Source organism: Trichoplusia ni, chromosome 12, assembly GCF_003590095.1.
Source record: "Trichoplusia ni isolate ovarian cell line Hi5 chromosome 12, tn1, whole genome shotgun sequence".
Lineage (NCBI taxonomy): Eukaryota > Metazoa > Arthropoda > Insecta > Lepidoptera > Noctuidae > Trichoplusia > Trichoplusia ni.
In genome coordinates, this window is record NC_039489.1 from 8,642,868 (window position 1) to 8,667,345 (window position 24,478).

At 36.9% G+C, this 24,478-nt stretch overlaps 2 protein-coding genes across 9 annotated transcripts in view; one reads left to right on the forward strand and one right to left on the reverse strand.

Moving 5' to 3' along the window:
* The first annotated feature begins 3,118 nt into the window (after nt 1–3,118).
* On the forward strand, nt 3,119–7,651 carry LOC113499592. The gene has a single exon (XM_026880102.1). It carries the CDS (start codon nt 3,119–3,121, stop codon nt 7,649–7,651), a length of 4,533 nt encoding a protein of 1,510 aa, XP_026735903.1.
* A 1,149-nt stretch (nt 7,652–8,800) lies between these two features.
* The window catches only part of LOC113499176, a 52,262-nt gene continuing 36,584 nt past the window's right edge, over nt 8,801–24,478 (reverse strand). For 3 of the 8 annotated variants that reach the window (XM_026879540.1, XM_026879538.1, XM_026879539.1), the window contains 2 exons: nt 20,655–23,990; nt 20,162–20,250 (listed from right to left, as the gene is read on the reverse strand). In XM_026879540.1, coding sequence (XP_026735341.1) covers nt 20,683–23,990 — 3,308 coding nt within the window. In that variant the 3' untranslated portion in view covers nt 20,162–20,250; nt 20,655–20,682. Of the gene's footprint in view, nt 12,463–12,611; nt 12,893–13,420; nt 13,518–14,593; nt 14,690–15,512; nt 15,690–16,177; nt 16,867–17,078; nt 17,301–17,582; nt 17,706–18,009; nt 18,143–18,389; nt 18,554–18,836; nt 18,995–19,135; nt 19,381–19,553; nt 19,731–19,849; nt 19,973–20,047; nt 20,251–20,654; nt 23,991–24,478 lie in introns of those variants that run through there. The other 5 variants (XR_003401085.1, XM_026879543.1, XM_026879542.1 and 2 more) reach the window with 5 other exon arrangements.

Genomic DNA, 24,478 nt, shown 5'->3' on the forward strand with positions numbered 1-24,478 from the left:
TGCGTTCACTGTGAGTGCTAACATTGAAGGGAAGGGTGGTAAACGGAAGCTAATTATTTACGCTTCATTATATAAACCTGTAAATATTATACAATCATGTGATTTATTGAAAAAAAAATGTTATTCGTGCAGTACCGTGGAGTTGTCAGAGCATTAATAAACTATTTTTAAACGGCCTGAATAAATACTTTTTTCGCCAAATATAGACTGACATCTATTTAAGTTTAAACATAATAACTACTTGTATGTACAAAGTTACATTGGTGGTGAAAATTGTAAGATTTGAACGTACCGATTGCGTCTTTGTGTTTACTTATAAGTCCAGTTGAGGAAGGAGGATTGTCCGCCTGCAGGACAAAGACTTCCTTTGTCTCAAAGAACTCTACCTTTACATCGACTGTCGACTCTTGCAGTACTTAGGATTAAAATATAAGTTGAGGACAGAACAGTTAGATTGTCATGAGAATTTGTCACCTTATTGCTTTTCTTGACAATTTTTTCTACTTGTCTCGCAAGCAGTGTTTAAGGTTTGGTAGAATAAATTAAGCAATGGTAGATTGAAGCCAATGCAATAGTACGTATTGTAACAGTTCGGTTATCCCGATAAGTATGCGTGAGTCAATCCGTTTTTAATAAATAATTATGAATGAATGAAAATTATTATAATAAACAAAAGTATGTGAGTGTGTTTGTAAATGTGTGTTTTTGTTAAATCTACAAGTCCAATCGGGGGGACGATTTCGATGTCATTATATGGTGGTACCTTTATAGTAAATAGTACGTGAATTCTGCTGTTTTGTTGTTGATATTTTAAGGCTAGATTTGAGCTTTACATTTTTACTAATAAATGTTTCGGTAGCACAGGCATGTTCACAAAATTCTGTGATCTAAAGATTTTGTAATTATAATATTCCTAAATTGTCAAGACTCTAATAAATCGCTATTTAATTGTAAGTTGATAGAAAATTCTCTCTCTCATTATTCTTGCAGAGCTAGCAATCTTTTAAAGCAACGGTAAGACTTAGTAAGTAACAGATAGATTTTCTTCATGCAATCAATCACGATCTCAAGCTATCGAATGAGCTCCGCCGCGCCGTGTTAACGGTAGCTTAACGATCATTAGTGGAATATATCACGCTCACTTTTCCTTTAAAAAATATCTGGTATGACTATATCATAATATTTTCTCTATAGGTATCTTAATATAAATTCCTTACAATACGATGGAAAGGTTTATAAATATAAATAAATAAATAAAATATATAAATAAATGCGGACAACATCACATACATTGTTCTGAACCCAAAGTAAGTTGCTAAAGCACTTGTGTTATGGAATTCACATACAACGAAGGCTCCACAAACACCCAGACCCAAGACAATGTAGAAATGACAATTTTTACATGACCCGACCGGGGATCGAACCCGGGACCTCAGAGCTAGCGACACCTTGGAACCGTTGTGTACGCCACTCGACCACGAAGGTCGTCGAACGTACGTACTTAGAATACAGATATTAGTCGAAAAGCCATGACTTTTGTACAAGTTTTATGAATGGTTTAGTGTTACATTTTCTTTACAATATTTTAATACATGTTTTTATGACAGTTTATACATAACTTATGTTGTTGTAGTTTGATTATTATTCAAAAGATGGCGTTATGACTGTGACGTCACCTTTCTGTATCGCGGTGTTAAGATTTTCGAGCAAAGAATGACACCGCGGCTACGTTTCATTAAATTTGTCTTCTCTGGATCCTAGTGTTTTATTTATCACAAGTGACATTAGGGACGTATACAACTTTACATGGTCCTATCGAGTCGGATAAAGTGAACTAGAAGTGAGTGATCAGTGCCGAAGTGTTTGAAGTGAATCTCGGTGTGGAGACCAGGGTGGATCGCCGTGAAGCGCCGCTCACCCAAACTGGTGTGCAAGAGTGGAGTAAGCAGTGGTGACCAGTGGTGTGCAGCCGGGGAGTGTGGACCAGCAGCCGGCGCAGGGTGGCCTGAACTGGACAGGGCCAGTGGAGCGGAGTTGGCGCAGGGTTGCTGGACGTCATCAGCACCAGCAGCGGAGGTGAAGCCTGTGCGATAGCGCAGCAGGCAGCCTGTTCTTGGGGCAACGCAGTCATCACGGAGTTGGAAGTCAGCGCTAGTGCCAGTGTGGTTTGTTAAAGACTAAGTCGTGAGTACTATCTATTTGCTAATGTGCAAGTTTCAAGATAGAAGAAAGTAGTTTTCTAAAATTATTGGACTTAATAATTTTTTCAGTATCGTGGATATCTTTAGTATAAATTCTAGGATATTACTATTTGTGTGCTGATTGATATTTGTGTCTGTTATTATTAGTGGAAATTTGTCTTTGGTGGTTATTTTATCTTAGTCGAAATTTTAACATTGAATTATTTCAATTATTTGTTGTTTGAACATTCAAAGTCATGGAGGCTATGTATAAATTGCAAAATGATAAAAGGGTTCTTATAGAAAAAGCTCAGATAAACTTTAAAAAGGCGCCTAAAGATCGAATAACCAAAATATATGTCGAAACTAGACTAGAATCACTTGAAGCTTTGTGGAAGGAATTTTCATCAACTCATAATAACATAGTGCAGAATGCTTCAGATGTTCAGCGAAAATCTGATAAATATTTTGTGGATGATATTTATGATATTACCGAAGAACTGTACATTTTCCACAAAATTCAATTGAAAGAGGTTTTAAATAAATTTGGTTATTATAGTTCAGATCCGAAGTCAAAGACAAATGACCACTCAACATCTAACAGTGTTAAGTTACCAAAAATATGCATTCCAAAGTTTTCTGGTAACTATGCGGAGTGGACAACATTTAAAGATTTATTCACATCGTTAGTACACAAAAATGATACTTTAGAAGATGTTCAAAAAATGCATTATTTAAAAGGTTTATTGTCGGGAGAAGCAGAACAACTTGTCAGGCATATTGCAGTCACTTCAGACAATTATAAAGAATGTTGGTCGTTGCTTCACAGTAGATATAATAATAAGCGATTTCTCTCCAATTGCTTGTTAAAGCGCTTATTAAGTCAGGCTAATATAATAGAGTCCTCAAGTAGCATTAAGGGTTTACTAGACACAACTATGGAATGTCTGAATGGTCTGAAAAATCTAGGAATTGACATCAGTACGTGGGACATCATAATCATTCACATTATTAGCTCAAAGTTAGATTTTGAATCTCGAAAACAGTGGGAAACTAAATTGAGTTCTAAGGATGAGTTACCCGTACTTTTGGAATTCAAAGATTTTTTGGAAGCCAGATTCCGGGCCCTCGAGTTTTTGAATGCCGGGACAAACAAACCTACTGCTAGTGTTATTAAGAAAGCAACAACGCACCATGTCATTAGTAGTGATAATAAACCTAACGAAGTGACTTGTCCATTCTGCGAGGAAGGTCATAAAATTGCACATTGCAAAAAGTTTGCAAACGAGAGTTATGAAGCTCGTCATAACTTTGTACAAACCAGGCGTTTATGCTTCAATTGTTTAAACTCCAACCACTCTATTAAGTTTTGTCGTCATAATGGCTCATGTCGTATATGTAAGCGAAGACATCACTCACTACTACATCCTCAGTCGGTCTCAAACTCAGCTGTCCCTAATGAAAACTCCCACATAGCAACTGAAGTTAAATCAGCGGTATCCAGAGTTCAGGCATCGCTTTCAGAAGATGAACCGTCACCCTCTAATTTAGTATCATATTTTTCAAAAGGGTCTTTACCTAAACAAGTTTTGTTAGCTACTGCTCTTGTCGAAGCACAGACAAGAAGTGGCTCTACTCAACTGCTGAGAGTGCTATTAGATCAAGGATCTCAGGCATCATTCATAGCAGAATCAGCAGTGCAGCTTCTAGGACTAAAAAAGACTCCAGTGAAGACGGTAATATCAGGAATAGGCGGCGAGAAGAGCGCGTTTGCCTCTAAGTATGCAGTCACAGTGACTATTCACTCACGCCTAGACCCTAGTTTTAGTATCCAAGTGCATGCTTTTGTTTTAGGAAGCATAACATCGATTTTACCATCTAAAAAATTAGAGGTGTTCAGTTGGCCGGAGCTGACACAGATTACATTAGCGGATCCAGATTTTCACACACCAAGTAAGATAGACATCTTACTAGGTGCTGAAATATATGGCCAAGTTCTGAGAGATGGTTTAATTAAGAGTTCCCCAAATGCACCTATCGCTCAGAATACTGTACTTGGTTGGATCCTCTCTGGACAAATCTCAACAAGTGATGACCCTATTCATTGTCATCATGTCATTCACAGCAACTCAGATCAGGCTGATGACAACGCACTTTTGCGACAGTTTTGGGAAATAGAGTCTGTCATACCTGATCAGAAAATACTTTCTGATGAGGAGCAACGTTGTGAGAACATTTTTGCTCAAACTACTCACCGTGATAAAGAGGGTCGGTATGTAGTTAATCTTCCCTTCCGCGATCAAGATCCGCAATGTCAATACGGAAGGTCCAGAGATCTCGCAATAAGAAGATTCCATCTGCTTGAAAATAAGTTCAAGAGAAATCCAGAAGTCAAAGCTCGATATTCTGAAGTCTTTCAAGAGTACATCGACCTTGGTCATATGGAGCCTGTACCTAGTGATGAGCTTAACAATATTTCAGCTGTTTATTTACCGCATCACGCCGTGGTACGTGAAGACAAAACAACAACCAAGGTTCGAATAGTGTTCGACGCTTCAATGAAAGGTCTAAATGGAGTGTCACTTAACGATGACCTCATGGTAGGCCCAAGGTTACAACCGCCGTTACGTCATATCATTATGAGATGGAGAATGCATCCCATAAGTCTCTGTGCTGACATTGTAAAAATGTACAGACAGGTGAAGGTCTCTTCTGAACATGCGGATTTTCAGAGAGTAGTGTGGCGTGATGATCCGGAATCTGTAATAAAGGAATATAAATTAGTAAGAGTTACCTTTGGTACAGCAGCAGCTCCTTACCTTGCAGTGAAATCATTGCAGCAAGTAGCAATCGACGAAGGTGGAAGTTATCCTGACGTATCTGAAATTATAAAAAATGACTTTTACGTCGATGATTTAATGACAGGTTGTCAGACAGTTGATCAAGGATTACATCTACATGAAAGATTAACAGAAGTACTCACCAAAGGTCAATTTCCACTACAGAAATGGGTAAGCAGTTGCAATGAATTGAACGAGAGAATTCAAGGTCATGCTGAAAGGACAAAGCAGAAGGAAGAGCAGGAAAGGGATATCAAGCTGGATTCAGTGGTGAAAATTTTAGGAATTTCATGGGATCGTCAGAGTGATGAATGTAAATATTCAGTGCAACTTCCTCCACAGCAGTTTCCAGTTACCAAAAGAAGAGTAATCTCCGACATCGCCCGGCTATTCGATCCTCTTGGATGGGTCGCACCCTGCATCATTACCTCGAAGATCTTCATCCAAAAGCTCTGGCTTTCTGGTCTAGATTGGGATGCAGAATTAACTCCAGATCTTCTTAGCGAATGGGAAACTTACCGTGCAAGCCTTGTAGAGACGAATAAGATCAGCATTCCTAGATGGATTAATACGAAAGCCGACGACTCATTGATGGAGTTACATGGATTTTGCGACGCGTCAATTGCCGCTTATGCTGCTGTAGTGTATGTCAGAACCATTGATGCCGAAGGAAAAATTCATGTTAATTTAATTACTGCTCGAACTAAAGTTGCACCGGTTAAGCAGCAGTCAGTTCCGCGTTTGGAGTTAATGGGAGCAGTCTTACTCTCTGAACTTATTATTGAAGTCGCTAGGGTGATGAAGATATCACCTCCTCATATACACGCTTGGACTGATTCATCAATCGTGTTAGCATGGCTCAGTAAACATCCAAGTCATTGGACTACTTTCGTTGGAAACCGAGTCTCCACGATTCTTTCTCGCATTGACAACTCACATTGGGCGCATGTCCAATCAACGCATAATCCTGCAGATCTTGCATCCAGAGGTTTGACACCACAGGAACTTGCATGTAGCTCACTGTGGAGTCAAGGACCACAGTGGCTTCATGAAGAGACAATTGAATACTCAAGACCAAAGTCAATTGTCACTAACACGGAGAAACGAACAATCAAGGTGCACGTCGCGACTGAAACTCAACAGGAAGTTCCTGTATGGACAAAGTATTCCACTCTCCAAAGGTTAGTGCGGGTGATAGCATATTGTAGAAGAGTCTTGAGATGGAAGGATCAAGGTGGCCAAAGACATGACAAGTATTTAACTCCTGAAGAAATACAAGACGCAACAAAAACATGTATAAGATATGTTCAGAGGCAAGAGTTTGATGAAGAAATGAAGGATATTAGAATGAAAGGAAGCGTGAAACCTAAAAGCAAACTGAAATGTCTCTGTCCAGTTATTGATGATGAAGGTATTCTTCGTGTTAAAGGACGTATTCAAAATGCCAATTTAGATGAGGCTGTCAAACACCCCATCATCTTGCGATCTAACAGACATTTCACCGATTTAGTAATTGATGAAGCCCATAAAATGACTTTGCATGGAGGACCAACACTAATGCTGAGTCATTTGCGTACAAAGTATTGGATACTGTCAGCCAAGAATAAGGTTAAGGCTTATGTCCGCAAATGTGTTAAGTGTAAGCGGTACTCGGCATCTACTCAAACCCCGTTTATGGGTCAATTGCCGAAAAGTCGAGTCACTCCCGCTAGACCGTTCTACCATACAGGTGTAGATTTTGCTGGCCCCATCAACCTTAGAACATCAAAGGGTCGAGGTCACCAATCGCACAAGGGTTACATTTGCGTATTTGTATGCATGGCAACCAAGGCCATTCATTTAGAAGTCATTAGTGACTTGACAGCACACGGCTTTATAGCCGGCTTCAAACGATTTGTGGCTCGTCGCGGTTTTGTCGCAGACATTTGGAGCGACAACGGTACGAATTTCGTTGGTGCTTCCCGGGAGCTTAGACATTTAGTTGCAGCGGAGAAGTCGTCCGTAGCTGCAGAAATTAGAGAGTGGTTGGGCAATAACAGCACCTCCTGGCACTTTATTCCACCTCATTCCCCGAATTTCGGTGGTTTGTGGGAAGCCGGAGTGAAGTCAACGAAGTTCCACCTGAAACGCGTGATAGGTAATTCAACACTTACTTACGAAGAAATGTCTACACTGTTGTCTCAAGTAGAAGCTTGCCTCAATTCCAGGCCGTTATCAATGTTGTCTGACAATTCCTCAGATCCTACGCCTTTAACACCCAGTCATTTTCTGATTGGTGAGCCTCTGATAGCGGTTCCTGAACGGAATTATGAACACTCAAACATCAGTAACCTGAGACGTTGGCAGGTTACTCAACGCATGTTGCAAGATTTTTGGAGACGGTGGTCTGCTGAGTACTTGGTTCAGTTGTTACAGCGTTATAAATGGACAAAACATATTCCAGAACCCAATATTGGAGATGTAGTTTTGATCAAGGAGGATAATTTGCCTCCTGCCCGTTGGCTTTTAGGTAAGGTTGTAGACAGACACCCTGGTTTGGACAAGGTTACAAGAGTAGTAACTCTCAGGTGTAACGGATCACTTATTAAAAGACCTACATCAAAATTATGTATCTTGCCTGTCGCTAAATGATGTGATTTCATTTCATGTTAGTTAAGTTTCACGTTACGATAATTTTTGGATTTTAGATGTTTAGTTATTATTTATTTGCCCCTGACCTCATGGTGGGTGGTATCTATGCAATTTGTGAAAGGACATAACGCCATTATGTCCTTGGTGGGTGGCATGTACAAGTTTTATGAATGGTTTAGTGTTACATTTTCTTTACAATATTTTAATACATGTTTTTATGACAGTTTATACATAACTTATGTTGTTGTAGTTTGATTATTATTCAAAAGATGGCGTTATGACTGTGACGTCACCTTTCTGTATCGCGGTGTTAAGATTTTCGAGCAAAGAATGACACCGCGGCTACGTTTCATTAAATTTGTCTTCTCTGGATCCTAGTGTTTTATTTATCACAAGTGACATTAGGGACGTATACAACTTTACAACTTTAGAAATTAAGTATGCAGCGACATCTATGATACATCTAATACATTAAAGAGAGAGGTGAATCAGTTTTGTATTTTCATCCCAAATCTTTTGCATTTGATATATTTTCCGAAATAGTTCCCTATAAGGTGCAGGCGACTGGTCCTTTTTATTTAAGGTTTTGTGTTATATGAACGACTTGGGCAAAAAGATCTGGAGTAAACTGCAGAAAAGCCTAGCAAGCCTATCCCTAACACTATACAGGTTTTGTAAATTGTTTTGTATTTTCTCTAATCGTTCTATTGCCTTTTGCAGTAGTCTTGTTTCTATTTTATAATAGCAAACTGTAAATGTGCCACAGCTGAACACAGGACTTATCCCATATGAAGAAGGATTGGGGAAACAGAGTTTACCACACTTGTTCCTAGCGAGTCAGTGATACTCATCTATATACTAATATATAAAGCTGAAGAGTTTGTTTGTTTGAACGCGCTAATCTCAGGAACTACTGATTCAAATTGAAAAATTGTGTTGAATAGACCATTCATCGAGGAAGGTTTTAGGCTATATACCATCACGCTGCGACTAATAGGAGCGAAGATACAATGGAAAATGTGGAAAAAACAAGGAAAATTATTCATCTTCGAGGGCTTCCGTTCAAAAATTCCTAACTTATATCTTCTCACCACGCGGACGAAGTTGCAGGCAACAGCTAGTGTAAAATAAATAAATAAAACAAACAGATTATTTAGCATATAATTTATTTTCAGATGTGAACAACATACGCGCTATACAAGGATTGATGTATAATTGGATAGAGTCAATAATATAAAACAATATGCACGATTCCCTGTAGATGGTTACGCGATAACTTATATTAAGGCAGTTAAAATATTATTTCTAATGGGGGCAATTCTGTTAGGCATTGACGAGGTAAGCTGGCATAGTATTTATGAAAATAGAGCTGATTTAAGTGAACTAACATCAACTTCTTGTTAATATAATCGGTTACGAATTTAGGTATTTTGTGATGGTCTTATATTAATGATCAATTTTCTTCTCATTGTCCTTACACGATATCCAAATTGACCTTTAGACTTATAACTACTATGCCGCTCACTCCGTTTGTAATTGTATGCTCTACTTTTTTAATAAATAAATAATAAGTAATTATAATCATCATAAATAATTTCCCATTTAAGTTCGGAGTCATTTCATAAACAACGAAGACTACAGTTTATATTTCTATACTTCTATAATTTTGATTTCGTCAGAAGATTCTCTGATAAGTACCAACAGTCTACTCATAAGGCGATAAATATTTTAGGAAGGCTATTTTCAACAAGTTTCTACTGATAGGTGTTTTATATAATATCAAATTGTTTAACAGACATTAATAGTCCGTTAGGTATATTCTCGTATTTAGGTAAGTATATTTTTTAAATCAAAAAGTTATCAAACTTTCAATTAAGTTCATAAGTTTATACTTTGGGAATATTGACAATATTTTCTACTATAATTCATTATTAGGTAGATATAAATATTTTCTACGATACAATAATTCGGGAAGATCCAGTTTGTAAAATAAGTAACCTACTTTTGGAATCTTTAAGTAGAAAATAGTTTTTTGGAAGTTTTTTTGGAGGTCTGTCACCACATTTTAAAGTGAGGTGTCGCTACACGCAATGTAGAGCGCTATTATTTTATTTATTTATTAAATTCTTCTCATACAAACAAGTACAGATCCGCCAGGATTTAATGCCAGACGCATTCTCTACCAGTCGCTAACTTGTTTTCGTAATAGCAACAGCCCAGATAAAAGAGATGATAGGCCCCATGTACTTGATAAAGTACAAATGCTTGTTTAAAGAATTCTATAATTGACAATAGATTAAAAAGGGATGTTTATGAACAGATGATATCAGACTTCATAACTTTTGGAAGAGGTCAATGTAATCGTTGAGAAAACGTTTTCTGAAACGAAATAATGTTATATGAAATTCAATAAAATGCATTTTATGGCACTCAATTTAAAGGACATCGTTTTAGAAACATACAAAAATGATTTAGGTTTAATTGTGATTATAGCTCAATAAATGGATAAGGTGTGATGTTTTTATGATAACATAGAGTGAATTTTGGTAAAGTGATAGGTAAAATGTTTAGGTAGGTAAGGTAGAGCGAGTAAATCAATATGTTGTCAGTGTAATGCCCGAATACATAATTATATAAGCATAATTATAAGCATATTAATGCTTTTTGATAAAAGCACAGGCTGTCAAAATAGGCTCTACCCTAATGAAAATGAATGAATGGAAACTTTAACTATCACACATATATTTTATATTGATATTATTTCAAATGCCCAATTCCTATTTTTTCCTTTACTTTTTATATGTATACAGCAGCTAAATTTGAGGTATGTATAGAGATGGAAGTTCTAAAAGCTATTTTTTGTGAAATCCAGGCAGTTATAATTAAAGCTTTTAAATACATATGTGTACATAGATATATTAACTACACAATTTTTTCTACCTAACATCGACTGCAGTATCTAAATCACACAATTTTTCACTCTTCAACTTCACACTGTATTGGTACATTTCAATAAGAAATAAGAAATAAATGTTAATTTAATTGTAAATTGTAGACCGCAAGTTATCAAGAATTAAGCCTATTTATTTTTACTTTTATCATGTATTGAGTGACTTGGAAAAGCAAAAAAAAATATAACCGCATGACTCATATATTTGTGTTACAAAACATTTTAATGCTTTAACTACCCAATCGTATGAAGCGTGTTACAATAAATTCAATTTTACATAAGTATACATAACTAGGTACAAAAGTAATTGACGAACTATTTATACGAAACTTAAATACAATAATAATAACACATTTAAATTAAATTAATTTAATAATGTATGTATTTACATTAAAGTACAGTGAAAATAACGAAATAATACTAAAACGCATTGTCATTCGTTTCTACAAACTATTTTAATTCATATTAATGTGCATTTCCTACTCAAATAACATGGCAACTGTCGTAATGTCATCTAGGTACAATTCTCTATTCACCTTAAATCTAAAATAACAATTGAAGGCCTTTACATACAATATTCTATACAAAGTTATAAAAAATCCGCTAAAATCAAATAAAAAGGAGAGTCAAGTCAATTTCACATCAGCGGAAACAATTCGTTATGACATAATAGTTTTTATATCAAAGACTTTAAGGTATATTTTAGCAAAATTGTTTCCATTGAAGTGAGGTTCTTCGAATAAAATAGAAATTGGGGTGTATTATGAAAACATTTTGCCATCTGTCAGTGTTCTAACAAGTTCATTATGTTTTCAAAATATACCCCTAGAACTACACAATATTGTTCTAAAATAGCGTTGAAATTAGCGGTGTTTAAAATTATTCGTCAAAAATAACTCTGCTAATTTTCCTGAGAAATTCATTCGTACAAAATATAACATCACTAAGGAATGTCCACAAAATTGAGCAAACGCTACGAAAAATGGTACTATAGAAACCCCTATGCATACATATCTAGTCAATATGATATATTTAGATATGTCACGTAAGCTTAACGATTGTCTAATATTCTAACAAATATTTTGTTCAAAATAATTCACATCGAGAACGCATCTTCACATCGAGCAAATAATACTTTTTATTCGAATTCATAAATAAATATTCAAAGACATTAAAGTAATTCTATGCCGCATAAAAATCAGAATAATCAAGTTATTAAAAAAGTAGTTTCAAATACATAGATATTAGTGTATAGAATTACATTTCATCGCTAATCGTACGAATAAAATCGATTACAATATTTATTTTTCTATTAATTGAACATTCTACATTGACCGCTTACATATATTCGTATTTAAAGCTCAGCTTGATTATATGTTTGTCTAAATAGTGGTAATAATAGTCGGTTATTATACCTACTATACACTCGCTGAAGATTTGTTAAGCCAAGGACAGACATACCAGGTAGAGTGCGGCCTATGTAACTTGGTAATTCGGAAAAGGGATAAAAGATTGTTGGAGCGAGATCAAAATATACAAACCCGTTGTATGAGACGGAGACGGCGATATTTTGCAGCCGTTTTCCGACGTACCAAGATACATCGGTCGCACTGTAATACATTGATTCTATTTAATACAACATTTAATCTATTTTCTCGACATAAAATTTTAAAAAGAATTTCAGATCATAGTCTTGCAATTCGTAGATTATTCTTAATATTGATTTTATATTGAAGGGGATTTAATTGCGTTTATGTAAAGAAGTTGTCCCGTTGTTGATAGATAGGCAGTTCTACGTCCGGAGAACGATCGTCCAAGTTATCAGCGTGGCCATTTTGGGGAAGTTCTTCTAACGCTTTAACTGATAATAAAACAATAATATTAAAATACAGGAAATACAATTTTATGATTGTTAACTCAAGTCACCATTCAAACATCAAAATGCAAAATAACGATGCAACTAATTATTATAATACAACTTTACTAAAAATAAATAAGTGAACTACTCACAACAAAATGCAAAAACGAAACCATGCCGCAACACACTGGGTCAATCTTCTAAGAACCGTCCGATTCAGCCAATTTGCTTACAGTTTAGGATTTTTGAGTATTATAATAAACAATGAACACAGATAGCACAAAATAGCAATCAAATATATTAATTGATGTAGTTGTGCAATAAGTGCTCATTAGTGGGTTGTATGAAGGTAGATGTGAAATGTGTGGGAGTTGTATGTAAGTGCATGGCTCTCAGTGGTTGGATGCGGACGGTCCTTGGTCTGTGTTGGTTCCTGCACAAATGGGACAAACAACATCAAGCAAACGGTTACAGGCGTGGACACACTCGTGTTGGGTTAGTCACATCAATCTCAAAAACACTTGAATTAAAAAAGTATCACGAACACCAAAATAGCAACTCTGTGAGATTATTAATGAAAAATGTATAGAAAAATCAAACAATGTTTTGATAGTTATCAAAATTGAAAAAGTGATATTAAAAATCCATAAATTAATTTAACAGGCTAAAAGTATTACATTAATGTGTTGTATAAGGAAACTCACAAATAAGTCAAGATGCACTAAAGATATAAATGGCATCACTTTAAGAAAGAACAACAAATTAATGTACTGTTAACCTGTGTTACGATTTCAGAAATATTTTCATCTTAATAAGAACGAACAGTATTAAAAGGACAACATTTGACTAAAATATTACGACAAAAAGAGTCCATGCTACAATAAAGACACATAAATGGACAAGACTACGGTATCGAAGAGGACTGTGGAAGGCAAAAACTAGTATGAAGCAACATCCTTACCGGCGATAATTTTGCTCATCTCAGTGACCTGCTTGGCGAGTATCTGGTTCATTTGGAGCAAGTGCTGGCGTTGGCGCTTCTCGTCGGCGTCCGGGCTCTAACGGTCATCACACAAGCATACACATGTAGGTGTGCCGATATACATATTTACAGCCAACATTCGAAGCGGCTATACATTGTACAAGCACTATACGGGGCATGCAGACAGATTACTATAGGGTATTTGAATAAATTTAATAAAACAAATCTGTTTAGTCCGTCAGACAGATTTCCGAAAATATTGGATACGTATTTTTCATTTTATCACATCATTAAAAAGTAGGGAAGATAAAAAGCATAAAAGTATGGTAGTTGGGTCTTAAATCATTACTTTTTTGTTGGTAAGTGACGTCACACGAGATTTTAAATCACTGTATCACCTGAATTTTTTGTTTACGAGATAAAATAAAAAAATAAGCGGCCAATATTTTTTGGAAATCTGTCTGATGGACTAACAGTTTCTTTTTGTCAAATACTATACCCATTAATATTTTTAATCTATTTGAGACCAGTCCCAAAGTTTGAACTCTTAAAGAAAGGCTTTTGCCTTTGCTTGGGACGCTAATGGCTCTAAATAATGATTTATCAATGATAAATTCAGAATACGATTAGTTATTATAGTGAATTTCGTAATCTGACTGCAAACACCAAACTATAATATGAACATTATTTAACATATCGTAAAAAATGATTAAAGAATAGAATGAACATGCAAAATGTAAAAAAGGTTCATTCCGAACAACAATGAAAGCGGCGCGAGCGAATTTGACAGTGCATTGTTTTTATAGTGAAAGTAAATGACTCATAGATGTATAGAATAAACTAAGTGACATCAATACTTATAGATGATGAACTATTTCCAATTGTAATGTATGAATTTACTATGGAGAAGCAATGCGCCAATGGGTACTTAGAATTGAATTTCAATGATACTCGGTCAAGTAAAAATAGTTGTAGTGATCGGATCAATTGAACTCGGTAACAATGTAATATTAAAGACATCGGAAATAGTCATAATTTATACAAAAGTACAAACATAGAATGTATTCGTCGGTATTCATAAATTGTCGGAAGTAACGCATCGTAAATCTACTTCGGAAGTGAATGATAATTAGATAACAGTCGAGTGCGTACCTTGCTGGGGTCAGCCGATGTTCCAGTCAACATTTTCTTGATTGATTCCACTTTTTCTTGCCTTTTTTGTTGTTCCTCTGGCGAAAGTTCTGGGGGCTGATTGAACAAATACAATAAATTTCCAACTTAATGTTTCCTTGTATGTAATTAACAGCAGTATTAATCTTATTACATCATACATATAGTTATACAATGGTATTCTTAAATTCCAGTAACTTTATTGAATTCCGGAAGAGAGCAATGATGTTTAAAAGTGCATGCAAACGTATGTTCACGAATCACGGTTGAATGGGTCAATTAATATTGGACAGTAAATTATAAAAAGCAATCTGTTAGTAAGTGTAAATAAAAACCGTAATTCATGTATTCAAATCAGCCGTTTCCTGTGTTTAATTAATGGGGCATGAAATACGTTTTAACGTAGAAGAGAAGTATTCAGTAAATTATAACAGGATAGTGATTACCCTCAGAATCAAGGGAGTATTAATAATTTGAATAAAAATAATCTAGCTAGACAGTTGATTTTTTTCCGATGATTGACTACTGTACTGTTGCGCTATAAAAATAAATAATGGAAATAAACATCCAGGATAAGCAACCGGATTGCTTGGCTAGTTGGAGTCGCGATTGAGTCCGAAGCTAGTCAGGCAATCCCGACACATGCGTGGGTAAACCGTTGCATCATTTCAGATTGATAAATTTAAAAAATCTTAATACACACGTCTTTAATGTCAGTTTTTATAGTTCTAATTTGCATTGATAAAAATAATCCTGCTGGCTTATCGGGAAGTGCCTCAAAATTGAGTTGCAAAAATTCAACCGGAACGACAAACAAACATACAAGAAAGTGAGTGTATAAAACAAACGTGGGAAAAATGAATATTTTTCGCGATAGTTACTATAATAAAAGATACGCTACCTTCTCGGGTATATATCTCTCTGGGATGAGTATCTTCTGCGGCGCGGCCAGCAGCTGGTCGATGGTGTTGTCGGCCAGCCGCAGCGCTTGCGGCGGCAGCGCGGAGCGGACCACGTCGGGCGCCGCGCCGCGGAGAGCGCGCTCCATGTCCGCGTCGTCTACTGAACGACCCATCTTCTGGGGGGGTTGGAATAAAAGTATTGATTTTGGATAGGATTGACTGGATTGTTGAGTAATATACTGGATAATCGCTCGCTGTGCGTAAGGTGTTGATAGTTCGATCCGCGCGAGTAAAATATTTTATAATCGCTCGCTGTGTGCGACGTGTCTCGACTCTCGAGTTCGTTCGAGATCGAGCATTTATGTGATCTACGAATTGTTTGTAAAAGTCACAGCGACTCTATGAGGAAAATTCTTAGTGAAGGGGAAGATTTAAAAAGCTTGAGAAAGAATGAGACCGCTTTTCCGACATTTTGGAAAAAAACATATAAGAGAATTTTATACGTTTTAAGTCTATTGCAAGTATACTCTAAGACATTGATGGCGACAGTGCTTTTTTTCGGAATTTCCAGAAACCCCCTCAAAAATGTTTATATGAGATTTTTAACAAATCTTTTGAAAATGTTACACGAGATACTTAAAAAAATGCTTGCTAATATACTCACATCCTGATTGTACGTTTCTTTCGGCATTTCATTTAACGTCTTAGCACTGAGATGATGTGGTGCTGTGTAATGCCTCCTCTTCTCCTTGGGCACCTGCCTCCTATGCAGGGACCCGTTCTTCGGCGCATCGCCAGACATCTCCGTTATAATCTGTTTAGCGGCCTCGCTCTTGAATATCGGAGACAGCTCCATGTGAGACCTTGTCAAACTAACCACGCTGCTGGTCTTCGAAAGAGGATCGTTAGTCAAAGTCCTAGAACTGTCTGTAGGACTGTTCAAGTACTGAGTGGAAACAGACATGTTACGGTCATAGCCAGACCTCTCGTAGCTTTTGTTGTAACTACTGCTAAGGGAAGACATGTTCTGAGAGTAATCGTAGTTGGAGAGAGATGGGCTTGAGATGTATTTTGGACTGAGATCCATATTTGGGTGCAGATAGTTCATATCCTGTTTGGTTCCGTATACTTGTTCGTAATGGTCGTTCCGTGGTACTGATGATGATCGGGTGTAGTTCAGTGATTGGACGAGTTCTTCTTCCAGGAATTGGTCTAAGTTTGCGGTGATGTTGTTTGAAGGCCAGTCTGACATCGGCTGTAGAGAGCGTTCCCTATCCCTTTGACGACGTTCGCTCTCACGTTTGACTATGCGTACGGTTTTTATTTCTTGCTTTTCAACGTTCGTCAGGTTACCTGTGCAAAAAATATGAAGTGATATCGCGAATACCACTTATTATATGCAAGTGAAAAAAAAACATTTTTCTTGAAAGAGGGTCTAAATCCTCTCAGAACTTTTTTGTCGGCTTAATGAGTTAGAATTATCTGTATAGCTTTATTTCCTGTGTCTGTCAAAACTACTATGTACATAGCTTCATGCATATCCAATCTTAGAACTTATAACTTACTGAATCCAGCATGTTGCAAGTCCTCGCTATTGAGAGGGGACGTGACGTCAGCGCCCGGGCCCCTAGTGTCCACATACAGCGGGGTCTCCACGTTAGAGGGCTCGTAGTGTCCGGGAGGCATTAATGGACCCACGTCGTAATCGTAATCCGAGTGCCCGTGGTCGATAGTATGACCCGTGTCTAAGTTGGTCTCTTGCCATGATGACATGGGACGGCGTTTGCCTAAACAATATTTTTTTAGGATTAAAATTTCAAATCAAGGCGAGACCTTAAAAACAATATGACCAAAATAAAGTATTTTGCCAAGCCAAGACCACTGAGCAAAATATGTCTCGGGTTTGATCCTCGCTTAGGACAAGCATTTGTGTGATTCACGAATGATTGTCCTGACTGGTTGATTTTGTGCATGTGACGTAATTCGAATGTTTGGAAATCCTCCACAAAAATTAAAGTCCTTATTGCGGGAATTGTATAGAGAGAACTCTTCTCAGATCGTCGGCTTACCAGGCATCGAGTCGTGTGTGTTCTGTAGCGCATGGGACTGTTGCGTCAGATGCCTCACAGCGCGGCTCAGTTCCTGTCGCTGACGCTGTAATGCCGTCACCAGTTGCTGAACCCGCGACACTTCTGTAAAGGAAATAGAAAAATAAGTACAATAAAAAACAGTTCCACTTTTTGATCATGTGAAAGGAATCAGAATTGAAAGCTGGAACATGACTATCACTTAAATGTTAGTATTAACCAGATAATGAGGTTGAAGCGATCACTTAGATCGCTCCTGGTAAAACACTGTTTAGACTGGAAACCGATCTCAACATGTTAGGAAAAGGCTAGGATAATAAATTTTTAACGAATAAATTTCGAATTCTCTTCAATCTGTAAAGTTATGCATATATGTATGTATAATATTGTGTATGTGTATTGTACTGACCGTCTTCCAACATAGCAGTGGGATTAGTAGCGTGGTGTTGATGTCCAGCGGCGCGGCGAGCTTGTAGCGCGCGCCGCAGCTGTTGTAGCTCTCGCTCCAGACGAGCATTGTCCGCTACAGTCTGTTCCAGTTTCTGTACAAACGTTATATTATCAATAAACTTGTCTTCTTGAATATCGTCTGACATGCATTAACACGAACTTGCTTGTACACCCATTTTTTTATTATCTGCGTCATTTTTTTTCACACAAAAATCCCAATATTAATCAATTTTAAATTAACACTACTTCATTGTGCTATTAAAACTACTTTTTTCACAAAATATACTAACTAGATAAATAAATAAAATAAAAAATAAAGTGCATGGTATAGACGAAAACCTTATAAACCTTAGAATTGTGCGCCAACATTTCCTGCACTCGCGCCAGCTCCGCCTCGAGACCGCCGCCACCTCCGTTGTTGGGAGCTGGTCTCCGATTTGTATGTGCATTTAGATCAGCCAATACTTCCCCTTTGTGAACGCTGTCTAATTTGCCGCGGACCCCTGGAAATATTGATCAATTTATATATTACTTTTAACTTAGTGAAAAACTCATTGTCCGTTATTGAAAAACGTTGGATACACTTTTGAAACGTATTCGGGTGATTATTATTTCTGAAGCGACAAGAAATCCTTTCTCATTTTTAATTCATTTAGAAAAATGCTAAATAAATTTAAACTTATTCCAGTCCAAATCTGTGGTAGAATCTTCATATTATGCTTAAAAAAAAGCGACAGACAAGAGTACTAAGTATATGCAATACAGTAGGTAGGTATATGAACATACCAGAAAGCAAATTTTCGATGGCATCTTTATCAGTTTTTAGCCCCTGCAGTATAGCAGCTTCGTCAGAGAGTTCTTGTTCCAGTGCCCATAGTTCAGCTACCCTGGCTCTAGCCGCTTCGGTCTCTAGTGATTTACCAGCGGCAACACTTTCTAGCCATCTGAAAACCAATACGGAATGCCGGTTAAAACAATTAAAAAAACACATTGTAAAGACTACTATATTAAAATTTTCGGTTCAAAAGAGTTGAGACAGTCAGTCGTTATGGAATTCCTGGCAAATCAAATAAATTTGCGTTTACCTTTGCTGTTCCAGTGCATGTTCAGCCAGAACCTTCTGTCGTAACCTCTGATTTCTCTCCAGCCGTTCGATAGTAGATCCAGGCCTATTGTACAAAGAACCCAGCTTGACCATGTTATCTACTAACTGAACAAGAGGTTTACTTTTTTCGTATTGATGTTCTAATTCCATCAACTGGTTCTTTAGGAATTCTAGTCGTTGAAGACTCTCTTCACGCTCCATTGCCTTTAGAGAACTGAGGCAGTCCTGAAAACCAATAATAAAACATTCGTAACAAAGAACTCCCTCAAAAATATATTTTCAAATAACTGTATGTATACATAGACAGACAACTTTACTACACAAGGTGTGATAAACAAAGATGAAACCAAAAAAATAATGCGTCTACGAAAACTAAAAATAAAAGCATAAACAAACACCTCAATACTACTGATTTGAGCGCAGCACTGCTCGATGGCGCGGTGTGTTGCCGCGTGACGTCTCCGTAATTGTATCAAGAGCAACACCAGTTCCTCGTGAGTTCGACCCAGTAGCTCTCCAGCAGTAGGAATCTCACCTAACTGCTCATTTTGATTCTGACGTTGCACCCCTCTTTGCTAATATGGCAACAAAACGCATCACAAATGATAAAGCTGAACACACAAAAAACAAAAAAAGGCTAGCTAAATAAATGAATTCTAATATACTAAATAGATATGTCGACAAAATAGTTTACCATATCATCGGACTCAGTGTTCCTTCGTACTCTTGGGCTGACTGCACTAATTGGTTGCTGGGAAGCTCTAGATGGTGATCTAGCTGAAGCCCAAGAGTCCTCCGTTGAGGCCATAGCATGCAACTACGGAATACAGTGAGGCACATTAGACACACGCATCTACTTTTTAACTAGCAATAATATTTTCGATATACTTACATTTTGCTGAGATGTCGACATCTGTTTATCTTCCACCCATCTTACCCTCGGGCTTACAGCTCGTACCGGTATATTGGCATCTCGACTGTTTCTACCAATTGATGTATTGCTTCCAAGGAAAGCTTTCTTTGACAATGCTTGTTGATTTGCTGAGTTATTATTTGTACCAGATTCCGTATGCGCGCCTGACATTGAAATAGAAGCTGGAAGCAAGATTAATGTAAGAATCAATGGAAAATTTGAACATATTAATATTATTTTGATGCGCCTTACCCAACATGTGGATAATATCAACTAATAACAGCGTTTATTTATTAAATGAAATTAAAATAAACATGATAAAGTGTGTATATGCTATTCATATTAGTAAAACGTTGATATCTATTTACAAAGTAAAATACAATCCATGTTAAAGTCGCATGCTTTGTTTTTCTTTACACCTTATCGTGTTTAAGCCCTACCAATAAGCCAAAACAGATTTTCATTAAGATGATATTCAAATCATAAAAATGCCAAATTATTTACAATTATTATTCAAAGTTCCTAAGACAGTTATTTAAACAATGACTTTGCTTTGCTTTAATATTGTAACAGAAATATAACTTACATAGTGTACCTTACAGGACCATAGAATGTTAGAGGATACCTTCATTGCTTGCACTGTCAGTTCCAGTGTCCGTACTACATGCAGCGTCCCTTCCGCCCACATTAGCACCTGCACCCCGCACGTGTCCTGCTCTGCCTTTCATTAGACCACTTGACATTAAGTCCCACTGTCTCAACTTTTCTCTATCAATTTCAAATTTTCTCTTATTTCTTTCTTCAGCAGGAGAAATGGTATTTGTAGAAATCATTGAGTTATTTGTATCGACCGCCAGCTGTTCATAAACACCTTCATCCGATTGTTCCATTTCCGCATTTTCAGCTAGGCTTACATAAACATCATTCTCATCTAATTTCTGTTCTTCTTCTAAACAGTTGTAAAGGAAAGCAGATTTACTTTCCCTGTTTCTTAAAACTCTGTTTTGTATATCACAGTTGACATACGTAACATTTCTACTTATTTTATGAAGTCCATCTTTCTTTATTCGTTTGATACTGTTCATACCGCAAACTTCATTTATTTTGGTAGATAACGATGTTCCAGCCGGCATTGAATCTAAATCATCCATAGACCGAGCGTGCCTGTGAGAAACACGTCTTAAGTTGTCCCTCCATAGCGAATCCTCGTCCCAATGTCTATCTCCTTGGCAAATAACGTTTTCGTATGCACCTGCATCTGCTTCGGCGTCATAATAAACAGTATTTGATGAGTTTCCACTGCAGTGTGATGACATACTGGTACTCGAAAGTTTAATTAACGAACTTGCATTAATATTGTTGGAATCCGGTGATCGTTCTTGAGAACTGCTGTTATTAGAGTTTCTCTTGCATCCAAGACCTGACAAATTCATTGATTCTGGAATTTTGGAATTTCTGCCACCTGTTGATTCATATATATTTTTCATATCAATCTCCGGATCTTTATCAGCCGCGCTTAAAAATTCGACAGAAACGCTTCTAGCTGAGGCTGCCAAATCAAAAGACGGTTCCGAATTTATAAGTTGATTATTTCGAATAGGATTATGAATGTGTGAGATATCATTTTTCTTGTGTAATGGACCTCTGCGTCTCTGGTTATTTAGCTTGCGATGAAGGTTAGTATTTTTTAAATAATGAGAAGTTGGCAGTACATTAATATGTTCTTGTGACGATAGATCTGAGTAATAGTAAGGAGCACTGTGTTCTGTAGAGCTTTCCCTGCTGTGAAAACCAGTAGACGTCGAAGATGCATTGTTTTCGTTCCCTGTTCGAAGCGGTATCTTTTCGTTTTCAAATTCTTTAACTTTGTCTGAGAAAGCATCATTATTCAAATTCTTACTTAAAAGTTTTTCTTCGTCATAATTCTTACAGTAATACGACATCGGAGATTTAGGTATTCCAGATGAACTACAAGAACTCTGCGAACCAGTGTAACTTGACGTTTGCTCACTGATGTGACGAAATTGAGGTCCAACTGAATTTCTGCTGCCGAAACTATTTAGTCTACTGTTGTGATTGACAGGAGTGCTCGAGCATCGGGTATGTGTTGTAGTTTGGAGAGAAGCTTGAATGACATTGTCTTTATAGCTGGATGTATCTGGCGCAGAAGTATTTAATGGACAATTACCTAGACTACTAATGGCATGTGCTTCGCTAGTACTAGGTTGTAAATTGTCTAAATATCTATCTAAATCTATAAAAGTGGGAACATCGTTTTGTGATGGCAATTCGGCTTTAACTAATTCAAAAAGCGAATCGTCTGACAGTGGCCTTCTTTTTATCATAGATTCTAGGTCGCGATATGCAATCGGATGTCTGAAATCAACAGCTAATTCACTTTCATTTAAGCTAGTGACTTCAGATGATATATTTGACGGTGCAATATCGAACTTACTACTAACGTCAGACTCTAATGATAATCGAGAAGAACCTCGTTCAGCACTGTAACTTCTCAAAGAATCCGTTTCAATACTGCTAGAAAGATTATAATGATCAAGTAAACTACTGCTTAGTAAGTTAGAGGAACTTTCGCTCATTTTATTTCTATCCATATTAAGACTAGCTCTACTATTTCGAATTTTCTCTCCTCTCGAAAGAGTGTCATGAATAGAAGTACGACTACCATAGATCATTAACGACGTTGTTTTTCTTTTAACGGTATTCATCTTCTGATTTTCGCATGTTAACATTTTTAATATGGAATTATCATATGACATATTAGACTTGTCCAGTTTTTCTAGAATATACTTAGAAAGGGCTTCATCTGTTAATTCCTCACATGGAGGCGATGAACTTGGCACAGGTGGAGGGACAGCTGATTCGCTATCTGAACTATCCTGCATATCCAAAGTACTTTTGCTGCTACTTAGGTAATACGAAGCCGGTCTGAACGTGTCAGATATACTAAATCTGCTAAATGGCCCTGCTAGAGAAATGTTTGCTTCGTCGTCAAGATCAGAGCTTTCAGATTTGTCTTTGGTGCTCTTATCATTTTTAGACGCCCTCTTCAATGTTTGGTTCTTTGAATCTGCAAAATTGGATGCAGTGTCCAATAACTTGGTATTAGCGTTTCCATCTTGCAATTTAGATTCACTCGACGACACATTACTTAGCTCCATGTAAACAGGCTCCACTTTCCCATTGTTAACGCAAACAACTTCATATGTTTGTGTATCCTCCTCTTCGTTCCCTATATTCATTTCTACATATGGATTATCTTCATAACCTTGTGGCATCGACTGGTCAAAAACACTAAAGCTTTCAAATATTGCCTTGTGAGGTGGTTCAACCGTGGATATTTTTCGAGGGCTCATTGGTAAGTAATGATTTTCTCCGGTAGAATTGACTGGTGGTGTTTCCGGTGGATTTTTATTCTCTTCTATTTGCTCGTTGGCAGTATCTTGCTCATTATTTACTTCGCTAACTTCACAATTTTGGCAATTGCTTGAGTTTTCGTCTTCTGACTCGAGCAATACTTCATCTAAATCATTATCTGTATATTCGATTTGTGCTTCTGAGTCCGCTTCACTGTCTTGTGTTTCATAACCATCTTCGGATACATGCGAAGGCATGGGTTCTTCTTGTTTTGATTCAAAAGCGGTGTCACCGAGCTCATTAATACATTCTTCTATGTTGACCTTAGGAATAGATATTGTGCAGAGAATATTTTGATAAGCGTTTTCAACATTGTCGGTATGTTTATTGTCTTCGTTACTAAAACTTTCTTCCTGATCAATTTGAGCAATAGAGGGCGCGTGCGGGGTTATAGGTCGCATAATGATAGGACTTGTTAGGTTCACTGTATGAGACCTTCCTGCCTGCATATCTCTGGGTTTTTGCAGATCAGTGCCCGATGTTTCCTCTGAGGTGCAAAAGTGAAACCGATAATTACTATATCAATAGTAATTATTTATACATAATAATGATTCATAGTTATGGTCACCACAGTGTTAGTATATTTGGCTTCGGTTTGTTAGAGTGATGCAAACTACTCAAATAAAACCATCAAGAACTAATATTTGTAACCCACCACCAAATAATAGACCAGTAAAATGATGTTAGTGGCACAATATCCCCGCAGGCAGGAAGGTACCTCTCCGCAAAGCGAAGTCATCATATTGCTACTGCAGGTGTCAATGTATATGATATAAAAATACACATAAAATAAATTTCCTTCAGATTAATGGCATTTTCATTATTTTTATAATAGTAGGATGTAGGGGTGAAATAGTTTCTAACACGGTAGTATAAATTAAATTTATGTAGAGATGATTTCAAATGTATGAATTTAGGATTATAAACATAAAATAAAATCTTTTGACTTGATACAATATTATTGCGCAAAATATG

Excerpts from the sequence above, each read along its gene's own strand:
- LOC113499592 (XM_026880102.1), top strand. The coding sequence starts at position 3,119 with ATGGAATGTCTGAATGGTCTGAAAAATCTAGGAATTGACATCAGTACG.